The 19,199-nt window shown below is 45.9% G+C and overlaps 1 protein-coding gene across 1 annotated transcript; it reads left to right on the top strand.

Moving 5' to 3' along the window:
* Positions 1-4,762: 4,762 nt before the first annotated feature.
* On the top strand, positions 4,763-15,388 carry LOC306736517 (delayed-rectifier potassium channel regulatory subunit KCNS1; the record flags this gene model as incomplete). Its single annotated transcript, XM_079218162.1, has 9 exons — positions 4,763-4,933; positions 5,001-5,134; positions 5,542-5,703; positions 5,774-5,945; positions 7,784-7,867; positions 9,850-10,011; positions 10,597-10,680; positions 11,710-11,802; positions 14,903-15,388. 9 exons carry the CDS (start codon positions 4,763-4,765, stop codon positions 15,386-15,388), a joined length of 1,548 nt encoding a protein of 515 aa, XP_079074288.1.
* Positions 15,389-19,199: the final 3,811 nt, after the last annotated feature.

The following is a 19,199-nucleotide window of genomic DNA, read 5'->3' on the forward strand; positions in this document are numbered from 1 at the left end:
GTCAAACAGACCATAAAGCAGGGGACGCTTTAGGGGCGGGGCTACAGAGTGACGTATACTGCGTCTCTATGTCACTCCTCCAGAAATGGTCACTTGTGGTTCACTGGTTGCAAAGAAACAAGATGGAGACGACCAAAACACAGAACTCAAGGCTTTTTAACGTCCACTTCTTACGTCCAGTCTATGTGACATAACCTCATCAGGGAGGTCCAGCAGACTGTCGCATTCTGAAAAGAGATCCTGAGAGAATTCAACAACAGTAGAGTTCAGAGAACGTCAACTTTCAGTTGTGTGTCCCAGACGCCATTGTTTCACTGATCACCTGTGCTAATCCCGTAACTGTAATGCTGGCACCGCCCCCGTGGGTCGGGGATGGGGGAGCTGCACTCATGTGATTGGTTGAAAATGAGGGCGACATCTGATTGGCTACGGATAGGTCCATATTGAAAAAAATGCATTTGTGAACCCAAAGCACGGCAGGAGTCTCATAAAGCCTCTCGGAAATGTGAAGCTTTTCACAAACAAATGCAGAAATATATTTGTGATTTTTTTTTGTACATTTATATAAATCATTGGAATGTATTTGTAAACCCTTCTGTGTACATTTGTAAATCAAATATATTTGTGAATCTTTCTGTGTGCATTTGTCATTTATGAGACTGAACTGACCCCATAAAGTAGATCTACTTTCAGGAAGTGGATCACGTCTTTAAACTCCTGCTGCTGGTCGTGTGGCAGCTCATGAAACACTGAGGCGTCCGCTATGAAGACGGATCCTCCTCCTCCTCCTCCTCCTCCTCCTGCAGTGATCCATAGTCTGTAGTGATCAACGTCTGTAGTGATCTAAAGTCTGTAGTGATCTAACGTCTGTAATGATCTAAAGTCTGTAGTGAGGACCATCAGTGAGAACGCAGCAAAAGATATGAGTTTAAAATGTAAACCTCACAGGGAGAGGACAGGTACTGAACCTGCTACCTTGTGGTTACAGAGTGAACTCTACCACATGAGCCACATATATAGACAGTACTTAAGATCAGCATAGTTGTGTTTTTAATTAACCTCCATGTAGCCGACACATGACTATTTTTTGTTTGATAGTTATAAACAGGTAAAATAGCAAAACAATGTCAAACATTGTCTTTATTCTTGTTCTATAATTTCATAAATACAACAAACTATAGTTTTTGTATATATAATATGACTATATATAAAACTTTATAAGCTGTGATACAGCTTATCTAGCTACACTAAAGCTACACTAAGGCCGAAAGAATTACTGTACTATCAATTTATTGATTTCATTATTTATATTTACTTTGATATTATTATAAGAGGGGAAAGACCTGCAGATGCTAAACCAGATTCTGGCCACTAGATGGCGCCCCCATCACATTCATGGAGAAGTCTGTGAAACACAAACACCTCGTTATTGTTTTATTCTCTTTAGAGAACATGAGAAGAGTCTCTCTGGATATTGGAGGAATATTACATAAAGACTGCAGCCGAGATATTATGAATATGTCTGTGATGATATACAAACAACACGAGGCAGAATCATGTATGTCCCTATTTATTTATATATTGATCTAAAAAATAAAAAACAAAGACTAAAACCTTAATACCTGGTCCTAAAAACAGCTGTTCAGTGTTTAAAGCTATTTCTAGTCTGCTCTCGGGTTCAGGAGGATGGGTCTGCTCTCGGGTCTCGGCTCTCTCCGGGTCTCCTTGGGTCTCTCCGAGTCTCCTCGGGTCTCCTCAGGTATCTCCGGGTCTCTCCGGGTCTCTCCGGGTCTCTCCGGGTCTCCTCGGGTCTCCTCGGGTCTCTCCGGGTCTCCTCAGGTTTTCTCGGGTCTCTCCGGGTCTCTTCGGGTCTCCTTGTGTCTCCTCAGGTCTCTCCGGGTCTCCTCAGGTCTCTCCGGGTCTCCTCGGGTCTCCTCGGGTCTCTCCCGGTCTCCTCAGGTCTCTCCGGGTCTCCTCGGGTCTCCTCAGGTCTCTCCGGGTCTCCTCAGGTCTCTCCGGGTCTCCTCGGGTCTCCCCGGGTCTCCTCAGGTCTCTCCGGGTCTCCTCGGGTCTCCCCGGGTCTCCTCAGGTCTCTCCGGGTCGGGTCTCCTCGGGTCTCTCCGGGTCTCCTCGGGTCTCCTCAGGTCTCTCCGGGTCTCCTCAGGTCTCCTTGGGTCTCTCCGGGTCTCCTCGGGTCTCTCCCGGTCTCCTCAGGTCTCTCCGGGTCTCCTCGGGTCTCCTCAGGTCTCTTCGGGTCTCCTCGGGTCTCCTCAGGTCTCCTCAGGTCTCTCCGGGTCTCCTCGGGTCTCCTCAGGTCTCTCCGGGTCTCCTCAGGTCTCCTCGGGTCTCTCCGGGTCTCCTCGGGTCTCTCCGGGTCTCCTCAGGTCTCTCCGGGTCTCCTCGGGTCTCCTCAGGTCTCCTCAGGTCTCTCCGGGTCTCCTCGGGTCTCCTCGGGTCTCCTCAGGTCTCCTCGGGTCTCCTCAGGTCTCTCCGGGTCTCCTCGGGTCTCCTCAGGTCTCTCCGGATCTCCTCGGGTCTCCTCAGGTCTCTCCGGGTCTCCTCAGGTCTCTCCGGGTCTCCTCGGGTCTCTCCGGATCTCCTCGGGTCTCCTCAGGTCTCTCCGGGTCTCCTCGGGTCTCTCCGGATCTCCTCGGGTCTCCTCAGGTCTCTCCGGGTCTCCTCAGGTCTCTCCGGATCTTCTCGGGTCTCCTCAGGTCTCTCCGGGTCTCCTCGGGTCTCCTCAGGTCTCTCCGGGTCTCCTCGGGTCTCTCCGGGTCTCTCCGGGTCTCGACTCTCCTCGGGTTCAGGAGGAACTAACTTTTGAAAGTGCGTCATGGGTGAATGAGTCGTGAGGAAGACGCTGATCCGGTGATGAATGAGCGTCGTGATCAAACTACCAGGTGAAGTGTTTTTAATAATAATGGACTTATGACTGGTGTTTTTAACAATAATGGACTGAGGTTGATGAGCTGCATTTGTCCCCCGCTGGGATTCCTGAATTATAGATCACTTTATCTCGGTACGCAGATTATATCGTAAACGCAGATCACGATCAATATGGTGAATATGAAACAATCCACTGTTGTGTTTCAGTCTCACCGGCCAAACACGATCTAGGTCACGTCATGTGAGACTCAGAGACTCAGAGACTCAAAGACTCAAAGACTCAGAGACTCAAAGACTCAGAGACTCAATGACTCAGAGACTCAAACACTCAATGACTCAGAGACTCAAAGACTCAGAGACTCAAACACTCAAACACTCAACGACTCAGAGACTCAAAGACTCAGAGACTCAAAGACCCAAAACCTCAGAGACTCAAAGGCAACAACTCGGAGACTGAAAGACTCAAAGACTCGGAGACTCAGAGACTCAGAGACTCAGAGATTCAGAGACTCAGACTCAAAGTCTCAGAGTCTCAGAGACTCAGAGACTCAGAGACTCAGAGACTCAAAGACTCAGAGACTCAAACACTCAACGACTCAGAGACTCAAAGACTCAACGACCCTAAAACTCGGAGACTCAATAACTCAAAGACTCGGAGACTCAGAGACTCAAAGACTGAGAGACTCAGAGACTCAAAGACTAAAAGACTCAGAGACTCAGAGACTCAACGACCCAAAAACCCAGAGACTCAGAGACTCAAAGACCCAAAAACCCAGAGACTCAGAGACTCAAAGACCCAAAAACCCAGAGACTCAGAGACTCAAAGACTCAAAGACTCAACGACCCAAAAACTCGGAGACTGAAAGACTCAAAGACTCGGAGACTCAGAGACTCAGAGACTCAGAGACTCAGAGATTCAGAGACTCAGACTCAAAGTCTCAGAGTGTCAGAGACTCAGAGACTCAAAGACTCAGAGACTCAGAGACTCAAATACTCAACGACTCAGAGACTCAAAGACTCAGAGACTAAAAGACTAAAAGACTCAAAGACTCAACGACCCTAAAACTCGGAGACTCAAAGACTCGGAGACTCAGAGACTCAGAGACTCAGAGACTCAGAGACTCAGAGTTTCAGAGACTCAGAGACTCAAAGACTCAAAGACTCAGAGACTCAAACACTCAACGACTCAGAGACTAAAAGACTCAAAGGATCAGAGACTCAAAGACCCAAAAACTCAGAGACTTAGAGACTCAGAGACTCAACTCAGAGACTCAGACTCAGAGACTCAGACTCAGAGACTCAGACTCAGAGACTCAAAGACTCAAAGACTCAGAGACTCAGAGACTCAAAGACTCAAAGACTCAGATGCAGTCGGCCGCATTAGGTTACCGGCTCTTGCTCCTCTCTAACGTCATTATGACATTACAGCTACGCTTTACTGCAGCGGGGCACTTCCTGCTCCACGAGGCAGACATCGTCTCCCCCTGAACCGGACATGTAACCATCACATTTTAACTAAATCAAATCAACTGAAGTGCGTTTCTGGCACTAAGAGGAACACGTGCAGTAAAACTAATATTCCAGGATCTATTTGTGTTTTCAACTCCATCTCAAGTTTCTCTCTCCTGTTGAGAGAAGTAGATCCGTGCAGGTGTATTGATCTGAACAGTAACCGCCTGCTGGCTCTCGGCCAGCGCTCTGCGTCTCGTCCACCAATCAGAGGCTGCCGTTGGCCCGCGCAGCGCTTAGCAGATTGGATGCAGTCAGAGAGGCTTCATCCCGGAGGAGAGGGAACGCTCCTCCTGCCACAGAGTCCTGAAGCGGCTCGTCTCCTGGAGTCTGAGGACGAGCTCGTGGTGCCCGCTGACAGGCAGCCATGGTGACGGAGCGCCTGCCCGGCTGGGCCCGGCGGGACCCGGACCGGGCCCTGGTCCACGTGAACGTCGGCGGCCTGAAGAGGAGCCTCTGCTCCAGCACGCTGAGGAAATTCCCAGACACGCGGCTGGGAAAGCTGCTGTCATGTGACTCGGAGGAGGCCATTCTGCAGGTGGGTGGAGGAGGTGGGGCTCCCTCTGGCTCCGCCCCCTCTGAAACCTGCTGCTCCCTCCCTGCAGGTGTGCGACGACTACGACGTGCAGCGCGAGGAGTTCTACTTCGACAGGAATCCGGGTCTGTTCCCCTACGTGCTCCACTTCTACCGGACGGGGAAGCTGCACATCATGGACGAGCTGTGCGTCTTCTCCTTCAGGTCCGTCCTCCGGCTCTCGTTAGGAAAATCCCCTCGACACCGGTCGGTAAAATCATCGATCAGGACATTTATCCGTTGCAAGGAAGGAGTCAGAAATATGACATAAGGCGTAGCTAGTCGCACATCTTAGACGAGCAGAGAGTGACCTCTGAAATCCATCACAGAGGCCGCATGGCGTCTCGGCCATACCTCCACAGGTTGGCTTGCCTCCATGGTCATAAGACAAGGGTCTGCTCCTCAGACGGAGACACAGGTCCCAACCGTCTTATGCCTCTGGAGACTAGTTTGCAAAGTTCATATGTAAGTTAACAAGGAATAGTTCAATCTGAAGTGAATATAACAGTGAAACAGTAACTGATTAAGAGTGTCGGGCTCCACCGGTTGACGTGCCGCTTGTTGTCCCCCAGCCAAGAGATCGAGTACTGGGGCATCAACGAGTTCTTCCTGGACGGCTGCTGCAGCTTCCGCTTCCACGACCGCAAGCTGGAGCGCCGGCGCCGCAGCTGGGACGAGGACAGCGAGGTCAGCAGCGTGGACGCGTCGGGGGACGAGATCTCGGACCTGAACAGGTGAGGCCGTCGGGGGTCGGGAGGTCTCGGTCCGGGCCTCCGCTCACCGCCGGCCTCTCCGTCCTCACAGGGACATGCTGCACTTCCAGCAGGTCCGCTACGGGAGCGCCAGGAAGTGCCTGTGGCTGACGCTGGAGAACCCGAGCTACTCCGTCCCCAGCAAGCTCTTCAGCCTGCTTTCCGTCGGGGTGCTGCTCGCCTCCATCGCCGCCATGTGCACCAGCAGCCTGCCGGAGTACCAGGTACGGGTCTTCAGGTCTTCAGGTCTTCAGGTCCTGAGAGACATCGTGTCCGGCAGCCACGAATCCACTTTAGTGACTGATCTCTCTCCTCTGACGTCTGACCTCTGACCTCTGACCTCTATCGTCTATCTTCTGTCCTCTGTCTTCTGTCCTCTGTCTTCTGTCCTCTGACCTCTATCGTCTATCTTCTGACCTCTGTCCTCTGTCTTCTGTCCTCTGTCCTCTGTCCTCTGTCTTCCGTCATCTGTCTTCCGTCGTCTGTCCTCTGTCCTCTGACCTCTGTCCTCTGTCTTCTGTCCTCTGACCTCTGACCTCTGACCTCTGTCTTCTGTCTTCTGACCTCTGTCCTCTGTCCTCTGTCTTCTGTCCTCTGACCTCTGTCTTCTGTCCTCTGTCCTCTGTCCTTTGTCTTCTGTCTTCTGTCTTCTGTCCTCTGTCCTCTGTCTTCTGACCTCTGTCCTCTGACCTCTGACCTCTGTCTTCTGACCTCTGTCCTCTGACCTCTGACCTCTGTCCTCTGTCTTCTGTCCTCTGTCTTCTGTCCTCTGACCTCTGACCTCTGTCCTCTGTCCTCTGTCTTCTGTCCTCTCTTCTCTGACCTCTGACCTCTGTCTTCTGACCTCTGTCCTCTGACCTCTGACCTCTGTCCTCTGTCTTCTGTCCTCTGACCTCTGACCTCTGTCTTCTGTCTTCTGTCCTCTGTCTTCTGTCCTCTGTATTCTGTCTTCTGACCTCTGTATTCTGACCTCTGTCCTCTGACCTCTGACCTCTGTCCTCTGTCTTCTGTCCTCTGTCTTCTGTCTTCTGTCCTCTGTCCTCTGTCCTCTGTATTCTGTCCTCTGTCCTCTGTCTTCTGTCCTCTGTCTTCTGTCTTCTGTCTTCTGTCCTCTGTCCTCTGTCTTCTGTCTTCTGTCCTCTGTCTTCCGTCTTCCGTCCTCTGTCCTCTGTCCTTTGTCTTCTGTCCTCTGTCTTCTGTCTTCTGTCTTCTGTCCTCTGTATTCTGTCTTCTGTCCTCTGTCTTCTGTCCTCTGTATTCTGTCCTCTGTCCTCTGTCTTCTGTCTTCTGTCCTCTGTCTTCTGTCCTCTGTCCTCTGTATTCTGTCCTCTGACCTCTATCGTCTATCTTCTGACCTCTGTCCTCTGTCCTCTGTATTCCGTCTTCCGTCCTCTGTCTTCCGTCCTCTGTCTTCTGTCCTCTGACCTCTATCGTCTATCTTCTGTCCTCTGTCCTCTGTCTTCTGTCTTCTGTCCTCTGTCCTCTGTCTTCTGTCCTCTGTATTCTGTCCTCTGTCTTCTGTCCTCTGTTTTCCGTCTTCCGTCTTCCGTCCTCTGTCTTCTGTCCTCTGTCTTCCGTCCTCTGTCCTCTGTCTTCCGTCCTCTGTCTTCCGTCCTCTGTCTTCCGTCCTCTGTCTTCCGTCCTCTGTCCTCTGTCTTCCGTCCTCTGTCTTCCGTCCTCTGTCTTCCGTCCTCTGTCTTCCGTCCTATGTCCTCTGTCTTCCGTCCTCTGTCTTCCGTCTTCTGTCCTCTGTCTTCCGTCCTCTGTCTTCCGTCTTCTGTCTTCTGTCCTCTGTCTTCTGTCTTCTGTCCTCTGTCCTCTGTATTCCGTCTTCCGTCCTCTGTCTTCCGTCCTCTGTCTTCTGTCTTCTGTCCTCTGTCTTCCGTCCTCTGTCTTCTGTCCTCTGTCTTCTGTCCTCTGACCTCTATCGTCTATCTTCTGACCTCTGTCCTCTGTCCTCTGTATTCTGTCCTCTGTCCTCTGTATTCTGTCCTCTGTCCTCTGTCTTCCGTCTTCCGTCTTCCGTCCTCTGTCTTCCGTCGTCTGTCCTCTGTCCTCTCAGGCGTTTGACGGTGAAGGGAGGGTGATGGAGGACCCCACCATGCAGGCTCTGGAGGTCTTCTGCACCTGCTGGTTCACCTTTGAGGTGAGGGGAAGAGTTTTAATAATAATATGTTATTTATGAAGCACGTTTCACAGACAAAGAGATCACAAAGTGCTGTACAGTTAAGAAACACAATAAAAGATGGAGGAGTAAAAAACACAATAAAACAAATAGTGAAAATAAATGAATAAAAACAGATAAAGAGCAATCTGGCAGCAGCATTTTGAATTACCTGCAACCGTTGTATCTCAGATTCACTGATGAGGAGGAAAGTGCGTTGCTGTAATCAATACGTGAAGAGATGAATGATCATCTCTAATTCAGCCGTAGATACAACAGATCTCAGTGGAATGTTTCGTAGAAGAAGAAACAGGATCTGGAAGCTGCTTCACATGGGGGTCAAAAGGATTTCTCAAATATTACCCTGAGATTACGCAGCTCTGGTGGACAGCAGAGGAGAGTGGACCAATGCTCTGCGTGATCATAGGACAGCTTCACCAGGGGCAACAGCTAGACCTCCGTCTTAGTTTCATGTTGTAAGCAGTTTACTGTCCAGTCTTCAATAGAATCTACACAGTCTATCAGGCTGGTAACCTGAAGGCCTCACTGGGTTTAAGAGACATGGAGTTGGATATCATCTGTATATAGATGATAAGCAACATAATAGGTTTTAATGATCTGTCCCAGTGGTAATAAATATAAAGAAAACAACAGAGGCCCCAGGATCGAGCCCTGCGGTGCCTCACAAGGCAGTGGAGAGTCCCACTCACATTCTCCACGAGACAGTAAAGCTTCTGTTAGAGAGGTGAGAGGAGAACCACTCCATACACATATAGATATGTTATTATAGCTATAATATCATATAGATATGTTATTATAGCTATAATATCATATAGCTATGTTATTATAGCTATAATATCATATAGATATGTTATTATAGCTATAATATAGCTATGTTATTATAGCTATAATATAATATAGCTATGTTATACCTATAATATAATTTAGCGATGTTATTATAGCTATAATATAATATAGCTATGTTATTATAGCTATAATATAATATAGATATGTTATTATAGCTATAATATAGCTATGTTATTATAGCTATAATATAATATAGATATGTTATTATAGCTATAATATAATATAGATATGTTATTATAGCTATAATATAGATATGTTATTATAGCTATAGTATCATGTAGCTATGTTATTATAGCTATATGATATTATATAGATATGTTATTATAGCTATAATATAATATAGCTATGTTATACCTATAATATAATTTAGCGATGTTATTATAGCTATAATATAATATAGCTATGTTATTATAGCTATAATATAATATAGATATGTTATTATAGCTATAATATAGCTATGTTATTATAGCTATAATATCATATAGCTATGTTATTATAGCTATAATATAATATAGATATGTTATTATAGCTATAATATAATATAGATATGTTATTATAGCTATAATATAATATAGATATGTTATTATAGCTATAATATAATATAGATATGTTATTATAGCTATAATATAATATAGATATGTTATTATAGCTATAATATAATATAGATATGTTATTATAGCTATATTAAATTCTCTCACCGAGACGGTAAAGCTTCTGTTAGCGAGGTGAGATGAGAACCACTCTGCGCTGTGCCAGGTATGTACCCAGTCACGCCTCTCACTCAGGATGTCATGGTCTACGGGTCAACGCAGAGCTGAGGTTGAGGAGCTCTGAACCAGAGCAGTCACCTGGTCACAGGACATTAATACGTTATTTATTAAACCAGAGCAGTCCCCTGGTATGAACTGGTGAACCGGTGAACCGGTGAACTGTGAACTGGTGCACTGTGAACTGGTGAACTGTGAACTGGTGAACTGGTGCACTGTGAACTGGTGAACGAGAACTGGTGAACTGGTGAACTGTGAACTGGTGAACTGGTGAACTGGTGCACTGTGAACTGGTGAGCCGGTGCACTGAGTCTTGGCTGTGGTTCCCAGGTGGTGAGTCGGCTGCTGCTGGCTCCGAACAAGAGGAGGTTCTTCCTGCAGCCTCTGAACATCATGGACTTGGTGTCGGTGGCTCCGGTCTACGTCACTCTGCTGTCTGACGCCGCTCTGGGACCAGAGTCTGAACTGGGAGAGCTGGGACGGGTCATTCAGGTTCTGGGGCTCCTCATTGCTCGTCATGTGCTTTCAGTCTGTTATTTAATGCCACAGATACAACAGGCATGTGGTACACGCATCAAGTATCCCACAATGCACTGCAATATGAAGACGTTCAATAACATCATTGATGTTCTTCTGAATGAGGCGGCTGTTGATATATATATATATATATATATATATATATATATATATATATATATATATATATGTATTCATGTTGACTATCAGAAACATCCAGTGGAGGAAGTATTCACAGCCTTTAGTGAAGTAAAAGTACTACTAGTACTACTAATACTACTCATACTGACAGTAATCAGAGAGAGATCATTCAAAGTAATATCATGTTCTTTTATATAATAATATTATTAATAATAATAATAATACATTGTATTTCCATGCAGGAGTCTGTGCTTCTATACCTCAACATATTGATCCGGATCACCTGATTGATCTGCAGCACTTCGTTTATCTGTTAATAAAACGCTCTCAATGATGATAAACACAGTTCTGAATCTTTAGTTTTATAAATATAGATATTTATAATTATATAAATATGTATAAAGCGTCTGTTCGTCTCAGGTGTTCAGGTTGATGAAGGTCTTCAGGGTTCTGAAGTTGGCCCGACACTCGACAGGTCTCCGGTCTCTGGGAGCGACTCTCCGGGTGAGTCTGTTGTCTGTCTGTCTGTCTGTTGTCTGTCTGTTGTCTGTCTGTTGTCTGTTGTCTGTCTGTCTGTCTGTTGTATGTCTGTCTGTCTGTTGTCTGTCTGTTGTCTGTCTGTCTGTTGTCTGTCTGTTGCCTGTCTGTTGTCTGTTTGTCTGTTGTCTGTCTGTTGTCTGTCTGTCTGTTGTCTGTCTGTCTGTTGTCTGTCTGTCTGTTGTCTGTCTGTCTGTTGTCTGTTGTCTGTCTGTTGTCTGTCTGTTATCTGTCTGTCTGTTGTCTGTCTGTCTGTTGTCTGTCTGTTGTCTGTTGTCTGTCTGTTGTCTGTCTGTTGTCTGTCTGTCTGTTGTCTGTCTGTCTGTTGTATGTCTGTCTGTCTGTTGTCTGTCTGTTGTCTGTCTGTTGTCTGTCTGTCTGTTGTATGTCTGTCTGTCTGTTGTCTGTCTGTTGTCTGTCTGTTGTCTGTCTGTCTGTCTGTTGTCTGTCTGTCTGTTGCCTGTCTGTTGTCTGTCTGTTGTCTGTCTGTCTGTTGTCTGTCTGTCTGTTGTCTGTCTGTTGTCTGTCTGTCTGTTGTCTGTCTGTCTGTTGTCTGTTGTCTGTCTGTCTGTCTGTTGTCTGTCTGTTGAAGGAGGAGGAGGAGGGAGAGGAGGAAGAGGAGGAGAGGGAGGAGGAAGAGGAGGAGTACTAAAGTATACATGTGTTCTCTAAATGCTCTTCGTTGAAGTATCACTCTAATTAAGGCACAGATATGATCCATGTGTTTCATACCTGTGATGCTGAGGCTCCGCCCCGTCTGGTCCATGTGTTTCATACCTGTGATGCTGAGGCTCCGCCCCCTGTCTGGTCCATGTGTTTCATACCTGTGATGCTGAGGCTCCGCCCCGTCTGGTCCATGTGTTTCATACCTGTGATGCTGAGGCTCCGCCCCCTGTCTGGTCCATGTGTTTCATACCTGTGATGCTGAGGCTCCGCCCCCTGTCTGGTCCATGTGTTTCATACCTGTGATGCTAAGGCTCCGCCCCCTGTCTGCAGCACAGTTACCGTGAGGTCGGCATCCTGCTGCTCTACCTGGCTGTGGGCGTGTCCGTCTTCTCTGGGATCGCCTACACCGCAGAGTACGAGGAGGTAACGCCCACAACCCACCTGTCAGCCGAGTACTAGTCAAAGTACTAGTCAGAGTACTAGTACTACAGTGTAGAAGTACTCAGTTAGATGGAGAAGTCCTGCATTCTAAACCTTTAGTGACTAAAAGTAAACTCTCAGCACCAGAAGTCGTCATTATGCAGAATAATACACGTTATTGTTTTATGATTATTGATGTATTAATGTGTTCATAACTTTATTGTCATCGGCTTTCTGCTTTGTTTTTATGTGTGAAACTTTCATGAAGCTCATTTTAATAACTTCATAGTTAGTTTAGTTTAATCTGTAATAATTATTACATATGTTAATAATCTGAATCTGTTAAGTAAATGAAGCTAAATCAGAAACATATAGAAAAGTACACAATATTTCCCTGTGAGATGAAGTAAAAAGTACAAGTACTTATAGTGTATTAAATATTGTAAACATGTCCTTGTTGTGGTGGTGTGGCCTCTAAACCCTGTGTTGCTGTCCTTGTTGTCCTTGTTGTTGTTTCCTTGTTGTTGTTGTTGTCCTTGTGGTGGTGTGCCTCTAAACCCTGTGTTGCTGTTCTTGTTGTTGTCCTTGTTGTTGTTGTCCTTGTTGCTGTGGTCCTTGTTGTTGTGGTCCTTGTTGTTGTTGTCCTTGTTGTTGTGGTCCTTGTTGTTGTTGTCCTTGTTGTTGTGGTCCTTGTTGTTGTGGTCCTTGTTGTTGTGGTCCTTGTTGTTGCTGTCCTTGTTGTTGTGGTCCATGTTATTGTTGTCCTTGTTGTCCTTGTTGTTGTGGTCCTTGTTGTTGTTGTCCTTGTTGTTGTGGTCCTTGTTGTTGTTGTCCTTGTTGTTGTGGTCCTTGTTGTTGTTGTCCTTGTTGTTGTTGTCCTTGTTGTTGTGGTCCTTGTTGTTGTTGTCCTTGTTGTTGTGGTCCTTGTTGTTGTTGTCCTTGTTGTTGTGGTCCTTGTTGTTGTGGTCCTTGTTGTTGCTGTCCTTGTTGTTGTTGTCCTTGTTGTCCTTGTCCTTGTTGTTGTGGTCCTTGTTGTCCTTGTTGTCCTTGTTGTTGTGGTCCTTGTTGTCCTTGTTGTCCTTGTTGTCCATGTTGTTGTTGTCCTTGTTGTTGTTGTCCTTGTTGTTGTTGTCCTTGTTGTTGTTGTCCTTGTTGTTGTGGTCCTTGTTGTTGTTGTCCTTGTTGTCCTTGTTGTTGTTGTCCTTGTTGTTGTGTGTCCTTGTTGTTGCTGTCCTTGTTGTTGTGGTCCTTGTTGTTGTCCTTGTTGTCCTTGTTGTTGTGGTCCTTGTTGTTGTTGTCCTTGTTGTCCTTGTTATTGTTGTCCTTGTTGTTGTGGTCCTTGTTGTTGTTGTCCTTGTTGTCGTTGTCCTTGTTGTCCTTGTTGTTGTGGTCCTTGTTGTTGTTGTCCTTGTTGTCCTTGTCCTTGTTGTTGTGGTCCTTGTTGTCCTTGTTGTCCTTGTTATTGTTGTCCTTGTTGTCCTTGTTGTTGTGGTCCTTGTTGTCCTTGTTGTCCATGTTATTGTTGTCCTTGTTGTCCTTGTTGTTGTGGTCCTTGTTGTTGTTGTCCTTGTTGTTGTTGTCCTTGTTGTTGTGGTCCTTGTTGTTGTTGTCCTTGTTGTCCTTGTTGTTGTGTGTCCTTGTTGTTGCTGTCCTTGTTGTTGTGGTCTTTGTTGTTGTCCTTGTTGTCCTTGTTGTTGTGGTCCTTGTTGTTGTTGTCCTTGTTGTCCTTGTTATTGTTGTCCTTGTTGTCCTTGTTGTTGTGGTCCTTGTTGTTGTTGTCCTTGTTGTTGTGGTCCTTGTTGTTGTTGTCCTTGTTGTCTTTGTCCTTGTTGTTGTGGTCCTTGTTGTCCTTGTTGTCCTTGTTGTTGTGGTCCTTGTTGTCCTTGTTGTCCTTGTTGTCCATGTTATTGTTGTCCTTGTTGTCCTTGTTGTTGTGGTCCTTGTTGTTGTTGTCCTTGTTGTTGTCCTTGTTGTTGTTGTCCTTGTTGTTGTGGTCCTTGTTGTTGTTGTCCTTGTTGTCCTTGTTGTTGTTGTCCTTGTTGTTGTGTGTCCTTGTTGTTGCTGTCCTTGTTGTTGTGGTCCTTGTTGTTGTCCTTGTTGTCCTTGTTGTTGTGGTCCTTGTTGTTGTTGTCCTTGTTGTCCTTGTTATTGTTGTCCTTGTTGTCCTTGTTGTTGTGGTCCTTGTTGTTGTTGTCCTTGTTGTCGTTGTCCTTGTTGTTGTGGTCCTTGTTGTTGTTGTCGTCCTTGTTGTTGTCCTTGTTGTGGTCCTTGTTGTCCTTGATGTTGTGGTCCTTGTTGTTGTTGTCCTTGTTGTTGTGTGTCCTTGTTGTTGCTGTCCTTGTTGTTGTGGTCCTTGTTGTTGTGGTCCTTGTTGTCCTTGTTGTTGTTGTCCTTGTGGTGCGTCCTCTGAACCCTGTGTTGTTGTCCTTGTTGTTGTTGTCGTTGTTGTTGTCCTTGTTGTCCTGGTTGTTGTTGTCCTTGTTATTGTTGTCCTTGTTGTTGTGTGTCCTTGTTGTTGTGGTCCTTGTTGTTGTTGTTGTTGTCCTTGTGGTGCGTCCTCTGAACCCTGTGTTGTTGTCCTTGTTGTCCTTGTTGTTGTTGTCCTTGTTATTGTTGTCCTTGTTGTTGTGTGTCCTTGTTGTTGCTGTCCTTGTTGTTGTGGTCCTTGTTGTTGTTGTCCTTGTTGTTGTTGTCCTTGTTGTTGTGGTCCTTGTTGTTGTGGTCCTTGTTGTTGTTGTTGTTGTCCTTGTGGTGCGTCCTCTGAACCCTGTGTTGTTGTCCTTGTTGTCCTTGTTGTTGTTGTTCTTGTTGTTGTTGTCCTTGTTGTTGCTGTCCTTGTTGTCCTTGTCCTTGTGGTGCGTCCTCTAAACCCTGTGTTGCTGTCCTTGTTGTTGTCCTTGTTGTTGTTGTCCTTGTTGTCCTTGTGGTGCGTCCTCTAAACCCTGTGTTGCTGTCCTTGTTGTTGTCCTTGTTGTTGTTGTCCTTGTTGTCCTTGTGGTGCGTCCTCTGAACCCTTTGTTGCTGTCCTTGTTGTTGTCCTTGTTGTTGTTGTCCTTGTTGTCCTTGTGGTGCGTCCTCTGAACCCTGTGTTGCTGTCCTCCAGGGCGTGGGTCTGGACACCATCCCGGCCTGCTGGTGGTGGGGCACGGTCAGCATGACCACGGTGGGCTACGGGGACGTGGTGCCGGTCACCGTGGCTGGGAAGCTGGCGGCCAGCGGCTGCATTCTGGGCGGCACCCTGGTGGTGGCGCTGCCCATCACCATCATCTTCAACAAGTTCTCCCACTTCTACCGGAGACAGAAAGCTCTGGAGGCGTCGGTGAGGAACAACCACCGCAGGAAGATGAAGATGAGCTGCGAGAACCAGCCCGAGGAAGACGAGGAGGACGAAGAGGACGAGGAGGACGAGGACAGCCGGTGTCTGGGGGAGGACGACGACACCGACGACATGGAGGGCGACATGGAGGACGAGGACGACGGAGGTGTGATCAACTACAGCTACGTGGAACACCCGTCCTCCTCGTCTTCCTCGTCCGTGCTGAGGAGGAAGACGCGGCTGGAGTGTCACGTGAGGATTATTGATAACTGAGGAACTGATCAGAAGCTCACGATGGAGACAGGAAGTGACATCGTATGCACGCAAATAAAACGTACCATGAAGATATTTAACACCGTGACAACGCTAATAATACAGTACATTTACTCAATAGTTCAGTGCTGTTATGCAAATATTATATAATCAAAAAATCAATTATGATTTTATATTATAGATCAAATGTATTGATCACTTGGTGAAATTCACAAACTGCACGGCAGTATATTAAATAATTAAAAAGAGCTCCACCTTTGATTGATTATAATAATGTGTATTCTGTATAGTTCTGTGTTATTTATAATTATTCTGTTTTTACGTTGTAGTATTACTACTTTACATCTGTAGAGGATCAAAGTATTTCTTCCTCTGATGTTGAGCAGGTTTGATGTTTATCACCATGTTAGCTTAGCATGTGAGCTTAGCATGTTAGCATGTGATGGTAGGTGATGATCAATAAACATCTGAAAAGTATTGAACGTGTTAACATGTTGACCTGATGATGGCGCTATGATAATAGTCAGAGGTTCAATAAAGTATGCAGGTTTCCTCTGGGGATCATGAATGTATTGAAACAGAGCCAGGAAGCTAGCGCGGCTAACGCTAGCAATGCTGTAGTATAACAGTCAGTCAGACTGGATCCTAAAAGATCACTGGATCTAAACCATTATAGAAGAGAAGATGAAGAGATAGATATATATATATATATATACATTGAGGAGGAAATAATTCTTTGCCGATCTTGTGTTTGCCCGCTGACAGTTAAATGAACATCTCTAACTTTAATGGAAGGTTTATTTGAACAGTGAGAGACAGAATATTAAAAAAAGAATCCAGAAAATCACATCATATACAAGTTATGAATTGATTTGCATTTGATTGTGTGAAACAGGTATTTGATCCCTCAATACCAGCAAGAAGTCTCCCACAGACCTGCAATAGGCTGGAATGGACCACAAGGAGGTCCTGGAGTGGAAGCACATGAAGGTCATAGAGTGGCTCTAGAAGAAGCACATGAAGGTCATGGAGTGGCTCCAGAAGAAGCACATGAAGGTCATGGAGTGGCTCTAGAAGAAGCACATGAAGGTCATGGAGTGGCTCCAGAAGAAGCACATGAAGGTCATGGAGTGGCTCTAGAAGAAGCACATGAAGGTCATAGAGTGGCTCCAGAAGAAGCACATGAAGGTCATGGAGTGGCTCTAGAAGAAGCACATGAAGGTCATGGAGTAGAAGCACATGAAGGTCATAGAGTGGCTCTAGAAGAAGCACATGAAGGTCATGGAGTGGCTCTAGAAGAAGCACATGAAGGTCATGGAGTGGCTCTAGAAGAAGCACATGAAGGTCATGGAGTGGCTCTAGAAGAAGCACATGAAGGTCATGGAGTGGCTCTAGAAGAAGCACATGGAGGTCATGGAGTGGCTCCAGAAGAAGCACATGAAGGTCATGGAGTGGCTCTAGAAGAAGCACATGAAGGTCATGGAGTGGCCCTAGATGAAGCACATGAAGGTCATGGAGTAGAAGCACATGAAGGTCATAGAGTGGCTCTAGAAGAAGCACATGAAGGTCATGGAGTGGCTCTAGAAGAAGCACATGAAGGTCATGGAGTGGCTCTAAAAGAAGCACATGAAGGTCATGGAGTGGCTCTAGAAGAAGCACATGAAGGTCATGGAGTGGCTCTAGAAGAAGCACATGGAGGTCATGGAGTGGCTCCAGAAGAAGCACATGAAGGTCATGGAGTGGCTCTAGAAGAAGCACATGAAGGTCATGGAGTGACCCTAGAAGAAGCACATGAAGGTCATGGAGTAGAAGCACATGAAGGTCATAGAGTGGCTCTAGATGAAGCACATGAAGGTCATGGAGTGGCTCTAGAAGAAGCACATGAAGGTCATGGAGTGGCTCTAGAAGAAGCACATGAAGGTCATGGAGTGGCTCTAGAAGAAGCACATGAAGGTCATGGAGTGGCTCTAGAAGAAGCACATGGAGGTCATGGAGTGGCTCCAGAAGAAGCACATGAAGGTCATGGAGTGGCCCTAGAAGAAGCACATGAAGGTCATGGAGTGGCCCTAGAAGAAGCACATGAAGGTCATGGAGTAGAAGCACATGAAGGTCATAGAGTGGCTCTAGAAGAAGCACATGAAGGTCATGGAGTGGCTCTAGAAGAAGCACATGAAGGTCATGGAGTGGCTCTAGAAGAAGCACATGAAGGTCATGGAGTGGCTCTAGAAGAAGCACATGAAGGTCATGGAGTGGCTCTAGAAGAAGCACATGAAGGTCATGGAGTGGCTCTAGAAGAAGCACATGGAGGTCATGGAGTGGCTCCAGAAGAAGCACATGAAGGTCATGGAGTGGCTCTAGAAGAAGCACATGAAGGTCATGGAGTGGCCCTAGAAGAAGCACATGAAGGTCATGGAGTAGAAGCACATGAAGGTCATAGAGTGGCTCTAGAAGAAGCACATGAAGGTCATGGAGTGGCTCTAGAAGAAGCACATGAAGGTCATGGAGTGGCTCTAGAAGAAGCACATGAAGGTCATGGAGTGGCTCTAGAAGAAGCACATGAAGGTCATAGAGTGGCTCTAGAAGAAGCACATGAAGGTCATGGAGTGGCTCTAGAAGAAGCACATGAAGGTCATGGAGTAGAAGCACATGAAGGTCATAGAGTGGCTCTAGAAGAAGCACATGAAGGTCATGGAGTGGCTCTAGAAGAAGCACATGAAGGTCATAGAGTGGCTTTTCATAGAGTGGTTTTGATTTTGACCCCGCCAATATATCATAAAGATAGACACAATATTAATAAGTTAATAATTGATGTATTGGCATCACAAACATAATGTATTCCATTTAAAGCTTCACACACCAAAGCCATGGTGTCGTTATGATCACTCTGCCTGTTTTACATGTATTGTCCACTTGGTGGCGCAGTAGAGCAAATGAAGCTCCATGAAGCTCCGGTACATGAGCGAACCAATTGGATGGAAAGCTTCAATGCTTCAGGAAGCTTCATCTCGCCATCACTAGATAATACTACTATATATATATATATATATATATTAGTGTGATCATCTCAGGCCTGTTTTCTGCCTTTTTAATATAGGACCTTTCCTTGCAATATATAGAAATACTTATGTGAATACTTCGTTTTGTCTCATATTGGCAGCATAAGAAGCTAAATATAAATATTCTTAATGCAGATTTTCATCAATTACAATCAATAAAACATTTTCTTTCTGTAAAAACAAACACGCGATTTAAATTTCCTCCGTTTTTTTTATTTTTATATTCGACAAGCAAACCAGAACAAATACACAAAGCAAATATCAGACTCGAACACCTCAAACATAAACATGATCTTTAAGGCAAAATATGAACTCCAGAAACAGGAAGTCAACAGAAGAACGAAGATGCAGAAACGGTTTCGTTCCCGTTCCCTTTTGCTTCATATGGAAGTCGATGATGTTTCATTTACTATGAAGCGCGTGGAAAGAGACGCTAGAGCTTCTGAAGTCAAATAAACGAAACGTGAGAAAATATGAATCCATATGTTTCAGCAGGATTTTGACATTTTAACAAACACGATTACATGAACTGTTTTCACGGAGCAGAAGTTTCATGGTTTCATAATTGTTGAACATCACAGAAAGAGTTCTGTTCAATATCCAGTGATCACGACCTCGTTTTACAGCACGTTCAGAACTCATAACACGCTGCACTATTACTGTTTTATGATTTCCCTTTTCACTACAATCACCTGGAGACCGCCGCTCAGACACGACAGCAGAACATGGAAACAATAAAGCTTTTGTTTGTAACA

This window comes from Taurulus bubalis (assembly GCF_910589615.1).
Source record: "Taurulus bubalis genome assembly, chromosome: 5".
NCBI lineage: Eukaryota > Metazoa > Chordata > Actinopteri > Perciformes > Cottidae > Taurulus > Taurulus bubalis.